This window comes from Oncorhynchus mykiss, chromosome 7 (assembly GCF_013265735.2).
Source record: "Oncorhynchus mykiss isolate Arlee chromosome 7, USDA_OmykA_1.1, whole genome shotgun sequence".
In the NCBI taxonomy this organism is placed as follows: Eukaryota; Metazoa; Chordata; class Actinopteri; order Salmoniformes; family Salmonidae; genus Oncorhynchus; species Oncorhynchus mykiss.
In genome coordinates this window covers 85,701,836-85,720,396 of record NC_048571.1, presented here as the reverse complement: position 1 = coordinate 85,720,396, position 18,561 = coordinate 85,701,836, and the positions used below count along the sequence as shown (strand labels likewise).

Genomic DNA, 18,561 nt, shown 5'->3' with positions numbered 1-18,561 from the left:
TCCACGTTACAGGGTGTTGTGACAAAGGGTGCTTGTTTTACTGTGTCCCTCACCCCTAAAGCCCGAGGGCCCAGGTCTGCCCTGACTGACTAACACCATAATAGAAACCAGAGAGAGAGAGAACTAGGTGCAGCCCAGCCCCAGAATGAAGGGTCAGGTTGCAGCGCACACACATACAAGGATGCAGGGTATTGCCACGTCAACACACACAGGCACACATGATACAACATTGTTGCCCTCTGTCTGTCACCATTGTTTCATTCACACCTTTACTCCACACACATACAGAGACGCATACAAAGCTCTCCCTCACCCTCCATTTGGCAAATCTGACTGTTTTGCGAGCACAGACTGTGGCATGTGTTCCCGGGACTTATCTGATGGTATTGAGGAGTTTACCACATCAGTCACCAGTTTCATTAATAAGTGCATCGACAGTGCAATCCCCACAGTGACCGTACGTACATTTCCAAACCAGAAGCCATGGATTACAGGCAACATCCGCACTGAGCTAGAGCTGCCGCTTCCAAGGACGGGACACTAACCAGGACGCTAATAAAATAATTATGCTATGCCATCAAGCAGGCAAAGCATCAATACAGGACTAAGATCACATCCTACTACACCAGCTCTGACGCTCGTCAGATGTGGCAGGGCTTGCAAACTATCACGGATTACATTGGGAAACCGAGCCGCGAGCTGTCTAGTGGCGCAAGCCCAGCAGATGAGCTAAATGCCTTCTATGCTCGCTTCGAGGAAATCAACACTGAACCAAGCGTGAGAGCACCAGCTGTTCCGGACGACTGTGATCTCACTCTCTGTAGCTAATGTGAGTAAGACCTTTAAACATGTTAACATTAACAAGACCGCGGGGCCAGAGATTACCAGCACGCGTACTACGAGCATGCACTGATCAGATGGCAAGTCTCGTCACTGAGATTTTCAACCCGTCCCGACTCAGTCTGTAATACCAACATGTTTCAAGCAGACCACCATAGTCCCTGTGCCCAAGAACACCAAGATAACTCGTATAGCACTCACATCTGCAGCCACTAAATGCTTTGAAAGGCCGGTCATGGCTCACATCAACACCATCATCCCAGACACCCTGGACCCAATTTGCACACCTCCCCAAAATATCCAGATGACGCAATCTCTATTGTACTCCACACTACCCTTTCCCACTTGGACAAAAGGAACACCTACGTGAGAATGCTGTCCATTGACTACAGCTCAGCGTTCAACACCACAGTGCCATCCAAGCTCATCACTGAGCTAAGGACCCTGGGACTGAACACCTCCCTCTGTAACTGTATCCTGGACTTCCTGACGGGACGCCCCCAGGTGGTGAGGGTAGGTAGCAACACATCTGCCACGTAGACCCTCAACGCGTGTGGCCCCTCAGGGGTGCGTGCTTAGTCCCCTCCTGTGCGTCCTGTTCACCCACGACTGTGCGGCCGCGCACCACTCAAACACCATCATTACGCCAGAACAAGACGGCGGTAGGCCTGATCACCAATGACGACGACACAACCTATAAGGAGGTCAGTGACCTGACAGTGTGGTGCCAGGACAACAACCTCTCAATCAACATTAGCAAGACAAATGAGCTGATCCTGGACTACAGGAAACAGAGGGACGAGCACCAACGGGGCTGTAGTGGAGGGGGTCGATGTCCAACTCCCTAAAGGATCTCACATGGTCCAAACACACCAACACAGTCATGGAGAGGGCACGACAACACCTATTCACCCTCAGGAGGCTGAAAAGATTTGGCATGGGCCCTCAGATCCTTAAACAGTTCCAAAAATTATGTAAATGTTGCCGCTGGACTGGCTGCAACACCGCCTGGTATGGCAACCGCCTGGTTTGGCAACCGCCTGTTATGGCAACAGCCTGTCTTATGGAGGGCTCCTATTTAACACATTCCCAGGTCGTAGGCGGTATACCATATAGCGGGGTATTTGGAAAAAGCCACGGGAATGGTTATTCCAATACCGTGAAAATGTTATTTTTAGTTTTTCCAATACATTTTAATATTTGTAAATAATCTTAATCATTTTAAATAATGAACAAGTATTGTAGAAAAGTTGAGCCAGTCACGTGTTTGTTTGAAAAGCGAGCTGGCCAATCAGTAGCATTCTATATCGACTAATGAGTCTCTGTTATTGTAATTAGTTGGTTTTCACTCATTAGCATTTAATTAAGAGGGTCTATGTGATTTAACATTTAGCTATTAGTTTGTGTATTTTTGTTGTTGTTGAATTCTTATGTTTTTAGCACCCCCTTGTGTGCTCTGCCGGTATTACCGCAAATCCCGGTATGAGAAAATCAGGATCCCGCCCAAGATTACCAGGCTGTTAACAAGCACTAGGCGCTGATCCAGGACTACAGGAAGCGGAAGGAAGAGGATGATTCACATCAACGGGGTTCTGCTCTGCCTAACACCATGGTACGTAAAAATACAAAAATAAAAATTACTTTTGTTATTTGAAGATCACGACTTCTCACTATATAACAAAGGTTGTCCAAAAGTACCACACGTCACACATTCATTTGTTCAGATGTAGGATAGCCACCTCATCAGGGAGCCCTGTGGCTACATTGATCTGATAGCCACCTCATCAGGGAGCCCTGTGGCTACATTGATCTGATAGCCACCTCATCAGGGAGCCCTGTGGCTACATTGATCTGATAACCACCTCATCAAGGAGCCCTGTGGCTACATTAATCTGATAACCACCTCATCAAGGAGCCCTGTGGCTACATTGATCTGATAGCCACCTCATCAGGGAGCCCTGTGGCTACATTGATCTGATAGCCACCTCATCAGGGAGCCCTGTGGCTACATTGATCTGATAACCACCTCATCAAGGAGCCCTGAGGCTACATTGATCTGATAGCCACCTCATCAGGGAGCCCTGTGGCTACATTAATCTGATAGCCACCTCATCAAGGAGCCCTGTGGCTACATTGATCTGATAGCCACCTCATCAAGGAGCCCTGTGATCACAATGCACTCGTAGGGCATTTTAGCCAGCAGCATCCTGATTTAACAGCCTCTGAGGCGTCTACTGAATCTGATCAGCCTGTCAGGAATGGAGCTCACCCACTCTGTACATGTGAATATCTATAAAACAAGGAGTGTCCCTTACAGTTATACACCTGTCATTGATGCACGCTAACAACCAGCATAGATAGATAGCTAATATGACTACCTAACTAAAACTAGCTCACTCACAAGACTAGCTGCGGTGTTGCTTGCATGAGATTGGCTGTGGTCTTAGGGGTGTCACACACCCTGGGAGACAGTGCTGCCTGTCAGGCATTAGTCAGGGCTTACATGCCCCACGAGGGCTTAGATGCCCCCAAGAGCTCAGATGCCCCCAAGAGCTCTTAGTTCAAGGTAAGGGACATTTAGCTTGCTAACATTATAACTTAGAAACTGATAATGGGCTCCCAACACAAATTAAAGCATGATGTTAGCATGACATGTACCATCCCTTAGTGTCGTAATTAATGAAAACATATGTGCTGATCCACGTTGAGGTCTGCTGCCTCAGCCTTACTGTCTATCTATCATCAATACAGCCACTCCTATTTACAGAGTTTCTCCTGATCTCCACAAAGGCAGAGAGATGGGAGGGGAGGAGAAGAGGCCAAGCAGGGGAGCGAGGGGAGGGGGGAGGAGAAGAGGGGAGGAGAAGAGGCCAAGCAGGGGAGCGAGGGGAGGGGGGAGGAGAAGAGGGGAGGAGAAGAGGCCAAGCGGGGGAGGAGAAGAGACGACAAGCAGGGGAGGAGAGGAGACGACAAGCAGGGGAGGAGAGGAGACGACAAGCAGGGGAGGAGAGGAGACGACAAGCAGGGGAGGAGAGGAGACGACAAGCAGGGGAGGAGGAGACGACAAGCAGGGGAGGAGGAGACGACAAGCAGGGGAGGAGGAGACGACAAGCAGGGGAGGAGGAGACGACAAGCAGGGGAGGAGGGGGGGACAAGCAGAGGAGGAGGGGGGGACAAGCAGAGGAGGAGGGGGGGACAAGCAGAGGAGGGGGGGACAAGCAGAGGAGGAGGGGGGGACAAGCAGAGGAGGAGACGACAAGCAGGGGAGGAGGAGGGGACAAGCAGGGGAGGAGGAGGGGACAAGTAGGGGAGGAGAAGCAGCCTCAAGCAGGGGAGGAGAAACATAGGGAGGGCAGGGTCAGCCTCCGCCAGCGCCACAGCCATGGTCAGGCTCCGCCAGCGCCACAGCCATGGTCAGCCTCCGCCAGCGCCACAGCCATGTGCTCCAATCACAGGCATGCAACATGAGGAATGAGCCATGCCAACCTCCCGGCAGCTTAATCTCTCTCAGGCATCCAGGATTACTAATGTTTCCAACTAACTACTGTTCATGGCTGGTGGCACAGCCCTCACGTGGGCCCTCTGACAACAGTGAACATCTGCTAAACACCTCCCTATGAAGTTGAATACCTTTGGAAACGTTGACATTCCTGCAGCGATGGTAACATTCCAGTAAGATGCTAGAATTACAGGAGAAAACTAGCTTCATCGGCAGATATATGTCACTGTGTTTACTTACAGCTGTGCAGCAAACAGCCGGCTCATCTTGGCCACGTGTTGGTTGTCACAGTCTTGGTCATCATTGTCCTGTTGGTCCTGTCCTGTGCTGAGACTGTGCTTCCTCTTGCCAGGGCTGATGGGAGGAGGACCTGTTCGGTGACTATGGTTGGTGCCGCCAGATGATGACAGGGACATGGACTGGTGCATCCTGGGGTCACCTCGCAGGGCTGCCTCACCTGGATGGAGAGAGAGGATAGAGAGCGAGACAGAGAGCGAGACAGAGAGCGAGACAGAGAGAGCGAGACAGAGAGAGCGAGACAGAGAGAGCGAGACAGAGAGAGCGAGACAGAGAGAGAGACAGAGAGAGAGACAGAGAGAGAGACAGAGAGAGCGAGACAGAGAGAGACAGAGAGAGAGAGAGACAGAGAGAGAGAGAGACAGAGAGAGCGAGACAGAGAGAGAGACAGAGAGAGACAGAGAGAGAGACAGAGAGAGAGACAGAGAGAGAGAGACAGAGAGAGAGAGACAGAGAGAGAGAGACAGAGAGAGAGAGAGACAGAGAGAGAAGACAACATTTAGAATCTTGTTCTCAAATGGGGAGGAAGTTTATCTCCAACATTAAAACATAGCTGTCCTCGCTGCCTAAGACTGACCTTCTCCAGAGACATGTCCAGTGCATCTACACAATCACAGCAAGGAATGTTGAATATCCTGGTAGGTCTGAATGTCCTGGTAGATCTGACTGTCCTGCTAGGTCTGACTGTCCTGGTAGGTCTGACTGTCCTGGTAGGTCTGACTGTCCTGGTAGGTCTGACTGTCCTGGTAGGTCTGACTGTCCTGCTAGGTCTGACTGTCCTGCTAGGTCTGACTGTCCTGGTCGGTCTGACTGTCCTGCTAGGTCTGACTGTCCTGCTAGGTCTGACTGTCCTGGTAGGTCTGACTAGGTCTGAATGTCCTGCTAGGTCTGAATGTCCTGGTAGGTCTGAATGTCCTGGTAGGGCTGAGTGTCCTGGTAGGGCTGAGTGTCCTGGTAGGGCTGAATGTCCTGGTAGGGCTGAATGTCCTAGCATGGTAGGGCTGACTAGGTCTGAATGTCCTGGTAGGGCTGAATGTCCTGGTAGGTCTGAATGTCCTAGCATGGTAGGTCTGACTAGGTCTGAATGTCCTAGCATGGTAGGTCTGACTAGGTCTGAATGTCCTGGTAGGTCTGAATGTCCTGGTAGGTCTGAATGTCCTGGTAGGTCTGAATGTCATGGTAGGTCTGAATGTCCTGGTAGGTCTGAATGTCATGGTAGGTCTGAATGTCATGGTAGGTCTGACTAGGTCTGAATGTCATGGTAGGTCTGAATGTCATGGTAGGTCTGAATGTCATGGTAGGTCTGACTAGGTCTGAATGTCATGGTAGGGCTGAATGTCCTGGTAGGTCTGAATGTCCTAGCATGGTAGGTCTGACTAGGTCTGAATGTCCTGGTAGGGCTGAATGTCCTGGTAGGTCTGAATGTCCTAGCATGGTAGGTCTGACTAGGTCTGAATGTCCTAGCATGGTAGGTCTGACTAGGTCTGAATGTCCTGGTAGGTCTGAATGTCCTGGTAGGTCTGAATGTCCTGGTAGGTCTGAATGTCATGGTAGGTCTGAATGTCATGGTAGGTCTGAATGTCATGGTAGGTCTGACTAGGTCTGAATGTCATGGTAGGTCTGAATGTCCTGGTAGGTCTGAATGTCATGGTAGGTCTGAATGTCATGGTAGGTCTGAATGTCATGGTAGGTCTGACTAGGTCTGAATGTCATGGTAGGTCTGACTAGGTCTGAATGTCATGGTAGGTCTGACTAGGTCTGAATGTCCTGGTAGGTCTGAATGTCCTGGTAGGTCTGCAGGAAAACCGGTTTGAAAGGTTTGAATAACGAAAACATGTTAAGATACATGTTTTATGCTGTTCCTTCTTGGTTCCAGAAAATAGCAAAACATAGCAGAGAGTTCAGTGTGTGTGTGTGTGTGTGTGTGTGTGTGTGTGTGTGTGTGTGTGTGTGTGTGTGTGTGTGGGAGAGGTGGTGGTGGGGGGGCGACAGGAAAAGTACTACTGGCAATATGTACGCATGGGGACTTTCCACTAAAAGAGAGTTTAGCCCACTCACTCAACTCTGGGAAGCATTTTACTGAGCAGAGTTTACGTGCCATGTGAAACAGTTCAAAGCAGATCATTACAACACACACACAATGTCCATGAACAACGCACAGCATTGTTCACCTAACCAATTCACAGTAGTCACACTGTCGAACAAGGCCTGGGGGGGGGGGTGGGGGTCATACAACTCAATGCAACATATTGTTCACAGAAATAAAATTAAAAGCTAAATACCAGGAAAAACAATCCAGTCCTTTCTTATTGGGGAACAATTGAAACAACAAGTATTGAAATGGAACTCAGAGCATTTAGAATGTCTAGAATGTGCAGAGAGAGGGAGCCTTCTAAACAAGCTGAAATGGAACTCAGAGCATTTAGAATGTCTAGAATGTGCAGAGAGAGGGAGCCTTCTAAACAAGCTGAAATGGAACTCAGAGCATTTAGAATGTCTAGAATGTGCAGAGAGAGGGAGCCTTCTAAACAAGCTGAAATGGTACTCAGAGCATTTAGAATGTCTAGAATGTGCAGAGAGGGAGCCTTCTAAACAAGTGGCCCATTTTCCTGACTGGCGTGTTTCTGCTCGTCTGAGAGCGCTCCATGGCAACGGAGGTGACATCATTGTTTTTGGCAGGAGGGGGGAAGAGAGAGAGAGAAGAGAGCGAGAGGAAGAGGTAATTAAGAGAATAGTTTAGTGGGCCGGCCTGACTTTAACCAGCCACTAACTGTGCAGCCTACAAGCTACAGGCTACAGCCTACAGGCTACAAGCTACAAGCCTACAAGCAACAACCTTACTATCCAGCCAGCCAAACACTCATAACATAAGTGGCACCCACCCGTAGCACGCTCTCCAGCAGGTATCTCTCACTGGTCACCATAGCAGCACCGACCCCTAGCACGCACTCCAGCAGGTATATTTCACTGGTCACCATAGCAGCACCCACCTGTAGCACGCGCTCCAGCAGGTATATCTCACTGGTCACCATAGCAGCACCAACCCCTAGCACGTGCTCCAGCAGGTATATCTCACTGGTCACCATAGCAGCACCCACATGTAGCACGCGCTCCAGCAGGTATATCTCACTGGTCACCATAGCAGCACCCACCCGTAGCACGCGCTCCAGCAGGTATATCTCACTGGTCACCATAGCAGCACCCACCCGTAGCACGTGCTCCAGCAGGTATCTCTCACTGGTCACCATAGCAGCACCCACCCGTAGCACGTGCTCCAGCAGGTATATCTCACTGGTCACCATAGCAGCACCCACCCGTAGCACGCGCTCCAGCAGGTATATCTCACTGGTCACCATAGCAGCACCCACCCGTAGCACGCGCTCCAGCAGGTATATCTCACTGGTCACCATAGCAGCACCCACCCGTAGCACGCGCTCCAGCAGGTATATCTCACTGGTCACCCCCAAACCCAATTCCTCTTTTGGCCGCCTTTCCTTCCAGTTCTCTGCTGCCAATGACTGGAATGAACTGCAAAAAATCTCTGAAGCTGGAGACTCATATCTCCCTCACTAACTTTAAGTATCAGCTGTCAGAGCAGCTCACAGATCACTGCACCTGTACATAGCCCATCTGTAAATAGCCCATCTATCTACCTCATCCCCATACTGTATTTATTTATTTATTTATCTTGCTCCTTTTCACCCCAGTATTTCTACTTGCACATGCATCTTCTGCACATCTATCACTCCAGTGTTTAATTGCTAAATTGTAATTATTTCGCCACTATGGCCTATTTATTGCCTTACCTCCCTCATCCTACCTCATTTGCACACCCTTTATATAGGACTTTCCTATTGTGTTATTGACTGTATGTTTGTTTATTCCATGTGTAACTCTGTGCTGTTGTTTGTGTCGCACTGCTTTGCTTTATCTTGGCCAGGTCGCAGTTGTAAATGAGAACTTCTTCTCAACTGGCCTACCTGGTTAAATAAAGGTGTTCTCAACTAACCTACCTGGTTAAATAAAGGTGAAAAACACGAACACAGCCACTCACAACACAACAAGTCAACTACAGCCCGACAAGCCATCCAACAAGTCAGCTCCATCCCGACGAGCCATCCAACAAGTCAGCTCCAGCCCGACAAGCAATCCAACAAGTCAACTACAGCGCGACGAGCCATCCAACAAGTCAACTCCAGCCCGACAAGCCATCCAACAAGTCAACTACAGCCCGACAAGCCATCCAACAAGTCAGCTCCAGCCCGACGAGCCATCCAACAAGTCAGCTCCAGCCCGAAGAGCCATCCAACAAGTCAGCTCCAGCCCGACAAGCCATCCAACAAGTCAACTACAGCCCGACAAGCCATCCAACAAGTCAACTACAGCCCGACAAGCCATCCAACAAGTCAACTACAGCCCGACGAGCCATCCAACAAGTCAACTACAGCCCGACGAGCCATCCAACAAGTCAACTACAGCCCGACGAGCCATCCAACAAGTCAACTACAGCCCGACGAGCCATCCAACAAGTCAACTACAGCCCGACGAGCCATCCAACAAGTCAACTACAGCCCGACGAGCCATCCAACAAGTCAACTACAGCCCGACGAGCCATCCAACAAGTCAACTACAGCCCGACAAGCCATCCAACAAGTCAACTACAGCCCGACGAGCCATCCAACAAGTCAACTACAGCCCAATTATCCTGCCACGTAACATTGACATGTAAAACAATGAGTACACATGTACTCTGTATGTACACTGAAACGGGACTTCATAAACATAAACAAATTAAAAACATTGACAGGTCAGGGAATCAGCCTCAAGATCATTCATCAGTGATTTAAAAACAAACACCAATCAGGAACAAGTTCTTCCAGTTTAAAAGTATTTTGTAAGGTGATCCAAGACGATGGTGCAGAGTACATAAAAACCCTTTTACCAAATTCAGTTTGGACATTTGGAACAGTTAGCAGGATAAAGTCCAGTGAACGAAGAGAGTACCCACCACATTTCTGAACAATAAAAATGCACAAATAAAAAGGTAGTAAACCCAAAATGGCTTTGTAAATAAAAGTACACCAGTGACTGAGCCTATGAGTGACTAGAGAAGGCCAGCCAACCCTGGTCTACAAAGTGCAGTGGTGCGTAAGGGTTTTGCAGTTTAAAATAAATCTCAAAGTACCATCAGTACAAACAATAGTACGCAAGTATAAACACCATGGGACCACGCAGCCGTCATACCGCTCAGGAAGGAGACGCATTCTGTCTCCTAGAGATGAACGTACTTTGGTGCGAAAAGTGCAAATCAATCCCAGAACAACAGCAAAAGGACCTTGTGAAGATGCTGGAGGAAACAGGTACAAAAGTATCTATATCCACAGTAAAACGAGTCCTATATCGACATAACCTGAAAGACCGCCCAGCAAGGAAGAAGTCACTGCTCCAAAACAGACATAAAAAAGCCAGACACTGGTTTGCAACTGCACATGGGGACAAAGATTGTACTTTTTGGAGAAATGTCCTCTGGTCTGAAACAAAAATAGAACTGTTCAGCCATAATGACCATCGTTATGTTTTGAGGAAAAAGGAGAGAGCTTGCAAGCCGAAGAACACCATCCCAACCGTGAAGCACGGGGGTGACAGCATCATGCTGTGATGGTGCTTTGCTGCAGGAGGGACTGGTGCACTTCACAAAATAGATGGCATCATGAGTAAAGAAAATTATGTGGATATATTGAAGCAACATCTCAAGACATCAGTCAGGAAGTTAAAGCTTAAAGCTCACAAATGGGTCTTCCAAATGGACAATGACCCCAAGCATACTTCCAAAGTTGTGGCAAAATGGCTTCGGGACAACAAAGTCAAGGTATTGGAGTTGGCATCACAAAGCCCTGACCTCAATCCTATAGAAAATTTGTGGGCAGAACTGAAAAAGCGTGTGCAAGCAAGGAGGCCTAAAAACCAGACTCAGTTACACCAGCTCTGTCAGGAGGAATGGGCCAAAATTCACCCAACTTATTGTGGGAAACTTGTGGAATGTTTGACCCAAGTAAAATAAAATTAAGGCAATGCTACCTAATATTAATTGAGTGCATGTAAACTTCTGACCCACTGGGAATGTGATGAAAGAAATGAAAGCTGAAATAAATCATTCTCTCAACTATTATTCTGACATTTCACATTCTTAAAATAAAGTGGCGATCCTAACTGACCTAAGGCAGGGAATTTTTACTAGGATTAAATGTCAGAGATTGTGAAAAACTGAGTTTAAATGTATTTGGCTAAGGTGTATGTAAACTTCTGACTTCAACTGTATATAAATAATGTATATAAATAACACACACACAAAAGTATGTGGACACACCTTCAAATTTTATCCACGCCCGTTGCTGACGAGTGCATAAAAACGGGTGCACAACCATGCAATCTCAATAGACAAACATAGGCAGTAGAATGGTCCCTACTGAAGACCCCAGTGACTTTTCAACGTGGCACCGTCACAGGTTGCCACTTATCCAACAAGTAAGTTGGTCAATTTTCTGCCCTGCTAGAGCTGCCCCAGGTCAACTAAGTGTTGTTATTGTGAAGTGGACTAGGAGCAACAACGGCTCAGCCGCGAAGTGGTAGGCCACACCAGCTGACAGAACGGGACGGACCGCCAAGTACTGAAGTGCGTAGCTCGTAAAAATCGTCTGTCCTCAGTTGCAACACTCAATAAGCAGTTCGTCGGGAGCTCCATGAAATGGGTTTCCATGGCCGAGCAGTCGCACGCAAGCCTAAGATCACCACGCGCAATGCCAAGCATCGGCTGGAGTGGTGTAAAGCTCGCTGCCATTGGACTCTGGAGCAGTGGAAACACGTTCTCTGGAGTGATGACTCACAAGTCACCGTCTGGCAGTCCAACGGATGCATCTGGGTTTGGTGGATTCCAGGAGAAAGCTACCTGCCCGAATGCAAAGCTCCAACTGTAAAGTTTGGTGGAGGAGGAATAATGGTCTGGGGCTATTTTTCCATGGCTGGGGCTAGGCCCCTTAGTTCCAGTGAAGGGAAATCTTAACGCTACAGCATACAATGACATTCTAGATGATTCTGTGCTTCCAACTTTGTGGCAACAGTTCGGGGAAGGCGCTTTCCTCTTTGAGCATGACACAACAAAGTGAAGCCCAACCACAGCTCAGTCAAGTAGTAAGGTAACCTATCGTCTGAACAGAGCAGGGCGGTATGAAACAAAGATCTGTGTCAGGGGAAACACTGCGTGTTTGATCTACTCAAAGAATCCTATTAACTTCTACATGATGAGAGGGAGAGAGCCCTCGGCGGACTTCAAACACGACAGGAAGGCTGGAGTTAGAGGCTCAGAAAGGGGAGAACCTCAACCCTACCTCCCCCCCAACCCTCTCTAGGCAGAAACTAAGCATTGACCCCATGTCTCTGCTAAATTATATTTCTGGCCTACATTCTCTGAAACCTAAACTGAGTCCCTGGCATGTGATGCCTTTTATAAATACTTAAAACGCATGAAAGTCAGTTACATAAAACGAGAGTCAAAACAAACACGAAACAATGCCCTCTTGTTCCCCTGTGCTAGCTAGCGCTAACCAAGCCCGCACGTCTCCAGCTGTCGCTAACCAGGCCCGCACGTCTCCAGCTGTCGCTAACCAGGCCCGCACGTCTCCAGCTGTCGCTAACCAGGCCCGCACGTCTCCAGCTGTCGCTAACCAGGCCCGCACGTCTCCAGCTGTCGCTAACCAGGCCCGCACGTCTCCAGCTGTCGCTAACCAGGCCCGCACGTCTCCAGCTGTCGCTAACCAGGCCCGCACGTCTCCAGCTGTCGCTAACCAGGCCCGCACGTCTCCAGCTGTCGCTAACCAGGCCCGCACGTCTCCAGCTGTCGCTAACCAGGCCCGCACGTCTCCAGCTGTCGCTAACCAGGCCCGCACGTCTCCAGCTGTCGCTAACCAGGCCCGCACGTCTCCAGCTGTCGCTAACCAGGCCCGCACGTCTCCAGCTGTCGCTAACCAGGCCCGCACGTCTCCAGCTGTCGCTAACCAGGCCCGCACGTCTCCAGCTGTCGCTAACCAGGCCTGCACGTCTCCAGCTGTCGCTAACCAGGCCTGCACGTCTCCAGCTGTCGCTAACCAGGCCTGCACGTCTCCAGCTGTCGCTAACCAGGCCTGCACGTCTCCAGCTGTCGCTAACCAGGCCTGCACGTCTCCAGCTGTCGCTAACCAGGCCTGCACGTCTCCAGCTGTCGCTAACCAGGCCTGCACGTCTCCAGCTGTCGCTAACCAGGCCTGCACGTCTCCAGCTGTCGCTAACCAGGCCTGCACGTCTCCAGCTGTCGCTAACCAGGCCTGCACGTCTCCAGCTGTCGCTAACCAGGCCTGCACGTCTCCAGCTGTCGCTAACCAGGCCTGCACGTCTCCAGCTGTCGCTAACCAGGCCTGCACGTCTCCAGCTGTCGCTAACCAGGCCGGACGTCTCCAGCTAGCGCTAACCAGGCCGGACGTCTCCAGCTAGCGCTAACCAGGCCGGACGTCTCCAGCTAGCGCTAACCAGGCCGGACGTCTCCAGCTAGCGCTAACCAGGCCGGACGTCTCCAGCTAGCGCTAACCAAGCCTGCCTTCTCCAGCTAGCGCTAACCAAGCCTGCCGTCTCCAGCTAACGCTTACCAAGCCTGCCGTCTCCAGCTAACGCTTACCAAGCCTGCCGTCTCCAGCTAGCGCTAGCTGGAGATGGACGAAGTAGTATAACAAAGTAGTTATCCATCAAAAACCGAGACTCCCCCTCAGCAGACCAGGCTCTAAAGAGCCACAGTTCCAGACAGCCAGTCTCTCTACTCTGTCCACAGTTCCAGACAGCCAGTCTCTCTACTCTGTCCACAGTTCCAGACAGCCAGTCTCTCTACTCTGTCCACAGTTCCAGACAGCCAGTCTCTCTACTCTGGAATAGACTACTGGACATAAATAGCTCAGTGAGCAGGCCTTGCTGTGTGGTCTGGAGTGACTGGGACAGACCAAACAGATACAGTAAGCACACAATGTAGCTCCTGGGTAGAGATGGATTTTGTCCTGTCATCAGGTCACGTGACTAGCTAGGAGGCGGAGTGGACAGAGATGAAGGCAGAAGGCATTCTGCTGTACCCGCTATTTGCGGACAGTGGGCACGACAGGGCACAAGTAGAAATGCTGATCTGGGATCATTTTGGGATTTCAGATAAACAAATTCACATTGACACGGTCACTCAGTAGAGAGGCCTGCACTACCTATGGGCCCTGGTCTAAGGTAGTGCACTACCTATGGGCCCTGGTCTAAAGTAGTGCACTATAGGGAATAGGGCCCTGGTCTAAAGTAGTGCACTATAGGGAATAGGGCCCTGGTCTAAAGTAGTGCACTACCTATGGGCCCTGGTCTAAAGTAGTGCACTACCTATGGGCCCTGGTCTAAAGTAGTGCACTACCTATGGGCCCTGGTCTAAAGTAGTGCACTACCTATGGGGCCTGGTCTAAAGTAGTGCACTACCTATGGGCCCTGGTCTAAAGTAGTGCACTACCTATGGGCCCTGGTCTAAAGTAGTGCACTACCTATGGGCCCTGGTCTAAGGTAGTGGACTGGGTAGGGAATAGGGCTCTGGTCTAAAGTAGTGTACTATATAGGGAATAGGGCTCTGGTCTAAAGTAGTGTACTATATAGGGAATAGGGCTCTGGTCTAAAGTAGTGCACTATATAAGGAATAGGGTGCCATTTGGAATGCATTCTCACTATCTATCACACTAGTCAGTCCCTCAGCTAGATCTCTACAAGGTTATCAGAGCAGAGAAAAGTAAGCCTCATTGGTCACAGTCAGACAGCAGAGAAATAACAAATCATCTGTGACTGAAGTCATTAATGGAGGAAACTGTTCCTCTGCTGAGGTACAACAGACACATTATCTCAGCGGAGAAAAGGAAAGAATATAGAGAGAGAAGAATAGAGAGGAGAGAGAGATGAGAATAGTGAGAGGAGAATAGAGAGAGAAGGGGAGAGAGAGGAGAGAGAGAAGGGGAGAGAGAGGAGAGAGAGAAGGGGAGAGAGAGGAGAGAGAGAAGAAGAGAGAGAGAAGAAGAGAGAGAGAAGAAGAGAGAGAGAAGAAGAGAGAGAGAAGAAGAGAGAGAGAAGAAGAGAGAGAGCAGGGGAGAGAGAGCAGGGGAGAGAAAGCAGGGGAGAGAAAGCAGGGGAGAGAAAGCAGGGGAGAGAAAGCAGGGGAGAGAAAGCAGGGGAGAGAAAGCAGGGGAGAGAGAGCAGGGGAGAGAGAGCAGGGGAGAGAAAGCAGGGGAGAGAAAGCAGGGGAGAGAAAGCAGGGGAGAGAAAGCAGGGGAGAGAGAGCAGGGGAGAGAGAGCAGGGGAGAGAGAGCAGGGGAGAGAGAGCAGGGGAGAGAGAGCAGGGGAGAGAGAGCAGGGGAGAGAGAGCAGGGGAGAGAGAGCAGGGGAGAGAGAGCAGGGGAGAGAGAGCAGGGGAGAGAGAAGAATAGAGAGAGCAGGGGAGAGAGAAGAATAGAGATAGCAGGGGAGAGAGAGCAGGGGAGAGAAAGCAGGGGAGAGAAAGCAGGGGAGAGAAAGCAGGGGAGAGAAAGCAGGGGAGAGAAAGCAGGGGAGAGAAAGCAGGGGAGAGAAAGCAGGGGAGAGAAAGCAGGGGAGAGAAAGCAGGGGAGAGAGAGCAGGGGAGAGAGAGCAGGGGAGAGAGAGCAGGGGAGAGAGAGCAGGGGAGAGAGAGCAGGGGAGAGAGAGCAGGGGAGAGAGAGCAGGGGAGAGAGAGCAGGGGAGAGAGAGCAGGGGAGAGAGAGATAAAGCCCTTTCAATTAGAGAGAGAGAGAGCAACAACTATCCTCTCGTCGCCAGCCTTGCTGAAAGACCGGGGAGAGATGAGTAACTGACAGGGAGAGATGAGTAACTGACAGGGAGAGACGAGTAACTGACAGGGAGAGACGAGTAACTGACAGGGAGAGACGAGTAACTGACAGGGAGAGACGAGTAACTGACAGGGAGAGACGAGTAACTGACAGGGAGAGACGAGTAACTGACAGGGAGAGATGAGTAACTGACAATTGACAACATCCGTGAAAATTCTCAATCCGTCTACAGTCACTTGACTGTCTACATCAAGAGGTAATCACAGGCTACATCCCAAACAGCATCCTATTCCCTACATAGGGCCCTGGTCAGAAGTAGTGCACTATGTAGGGAATAGGCTGCCATATGGGACTTACATAACAGTAAAATGGGCTTGGAAAGGATTGGAACAGTCCAAGCCAATCACAGCCACTGGTTTAGTCTATAGTACAACCTGTCCTTTCCCTGTCCAATACATATTTAGTCTATAGTACAACCTGTCCTTTCCCTGTCCAATACATATTTAGTCCATAGTACAACCTGTCCTTTCCCTGTCCAATACATATTTAGTCTATAGTACAACCTGTCCTTTCCCTGTCTGTCCAATACATATTTAGTCCATAGTACAACCTGTCCTTTCCCTGTCTGTCCAATACATATTTAGTCTATAGCACCACCTGTCCTTTTTCTGTCTGTCCAATACATATTTAGTCCATAGTACAACCTGTCCTTTCCCTGTCTGTCCAATACATATTTAGTCTATAGCACTACCTGTCCTTTTCCTGTCTGTCCAATACATATTTAGTCCATAGTACAACCTGTCCTTTCCCTGTCCAATACATATTTAGTCTATAGTACAACCTGTCCTTTCCCTGTCTGTCCAATACATATTTAGTCTATAGCACTACCTGTCCTTTTCCCGTCTGTCCAATACATATTAAGTCTATAGTACAACCTCTCCTTTCCCTGTCTGTCCAATACATATTTAGTCTATAGCACTACCTGTCCTTTCCCTGTCCAATACATATTTAGTCCATAGTACAACCTGTCCTTTCCCTGTCCAATACATATTTAGTCTATAGTACAACATGTCCTTTCCCTGTCTGTCCAATACATATTTAGTCCATAGTACAACCTGTCCTTTCCCTGTCTGTCCAATACATATTTAGTCTACATTACAACCTGTCCTTTCCCTGTCTGTCCAATACATATTTAGTCCATAGTACAACCTGTCCTTTCCCTGTCTGTCCAATACATATTTAGTCTACATTACAACCTGTCCTTTCCCTGTCTGTCCAATACATATTTAGTCTATAGTACAACCTGTCCTTTCCCTGTCTGTCCAATACATATTTAGTCCATAGTACAACCTGTCCTTTCCCTGTCCAATACATATTTAGTCTATAGCACTACCTGTCCTTTCCCTGTCCAATACATATTTAGTCTATAGTACAACCTGTCCTTTCCCTGTCCAATACATATTTAGTCTATAGTACAACCTGTCCTTTCCCTGTCCAATACATATTTAGTCCATAGTACAACCTGTCCTTTCCCTGTCTGTCCAATACATATTTAGTCTACATTACAACCTGTCCTTTCCCTGTCTGTCCAATACATATTTAGTCTATAGTACAACCTGTCCTTTCCCTGTCTGTCCAATACATATTTAGTCCATAGTACAACCTGTCCTTTCCCTGTCCAATACATATTTAGTCTATAGCACTACCTGTCCTTTCCCTGTCCAATACATATTTAGTCTATAGTACAACCTGTCCTTTCCCTGTCCAATACATATTTAGTCTATAGTACAACCTGTCCTTTCCCTGTCCAATACATATTTAGTCCATAGTACAACCTGTCCTTTCCCTGTCTGTCCAATACATATTTAGTCCATAGTACAACCTGTCCTTTCCCTGTCTGTCCAATACATATTTAGTCTACATTACAACCTGTCCTTTCCCTGTCTGTCCAATACATATTTAGTCTATAGTACAACCTGTCCTTTCCCTGTCTGTCCAATACATATTTAGTCCATAGTACAACCTGTCCTTTCCCTGTCCAATACATATTTAGTCTATAGCACTACCTGTCCTTTCCCTGTCCAATACATATTTAGTCTATAGTACAACCTGTCCTTTCCCTGTCCAATACATATTTAGTCTATAGTACAACCTGTCCTTTCCCTGTCCAATACATATTTAGTCCATAGTACAACCTGTCCTTTCCCTGTCTGTCCAATACATATTTAGTCTATAGTACAACCTGTCCTTTCCCTGTCTGTCCAATACATATTTAGTCTATAGTACAACCTGTCCTTTCCCTGTCCAATACATATTTAGTCTATAGTACAACCTGTCCTTTCCCTGTCTGTCCAATACATATTTAGTCTATAGTACAACCTGTCCTTTCCCTGTCCAATACATATTTAGTCTATAGTACAACCTGTCCTTTCCCTGTCCAATACATATTTAGTCTATAGTACAACCTGTCCTTTCCCTGTCCAATACATATTTAGTCTATAGTACAACCTGTCCTTTCCCTGTCTGTCCAATACATATTTAGTCTACATTACAACCTGTCCTTTCCCTGTCTGTCCAATACATATTTAGTCCATAGTACAACCTGTCCTTTCCCTGTCTGTCCAATACATATTTAGTCTATAGTACAACCTGTCCTTTCCCTGTCTGTCCAATACATATTTAGTCCATAGTACAACCATAAGCTTCATGACCACTTGTCAGACGTGAGAGTAGCTCCTGAGCTGGAGGCAGTGTAACGTCAGGTGAGCTGGAGGCAGTGTAACGTCAGGTGAGCTGGAGGCAGTGTAACGTCAGGTGAGCTGGAGGCAGTGTAACGTCAGGTGAGCTGGAGGCAGTGTAACGTCAGGTGAGCAGGACGCAGTGTAACGTCAGGTGAGCTGGAGGCAGTGTAACGTCAGGTGAGCTGGAGGCAGTGGGGGGGGGGGGTGTTATGTTCATTAATGAGGTGTCAATTAGTTACCAGCGAAATTGACCCAAATTTGTCCCTACTTTTTACGACTTCAATACACAGGT

At 48.7% G+C, this 18,561-nt stretch overlaps 1 protein-coding gene across 2 annotated transcripts in view; it reads right to left on the bottom strand.

Annotated features, from left to right (window-relative positions):
• Positions 1-18,561, bottom strand: part of vgll4b (vestigial-like family member 4b) — a 94,950-nt gene that overhangs the window by 24,398 nt on the left and 51,991 nt on the right. For both annotated transcript variants that reach the window (XM_021610783.2, XM_021610782.2), the window contains one exon: positions 4,580-4,796. In XM_021610783.2, the coding sequence (XP_021466458.2) occupies positions 4,580-4,796 (217 nt within the window). The remainder of the gene's footprint in view (positions 1-4,579; positions 4,797-18,561) is intronic.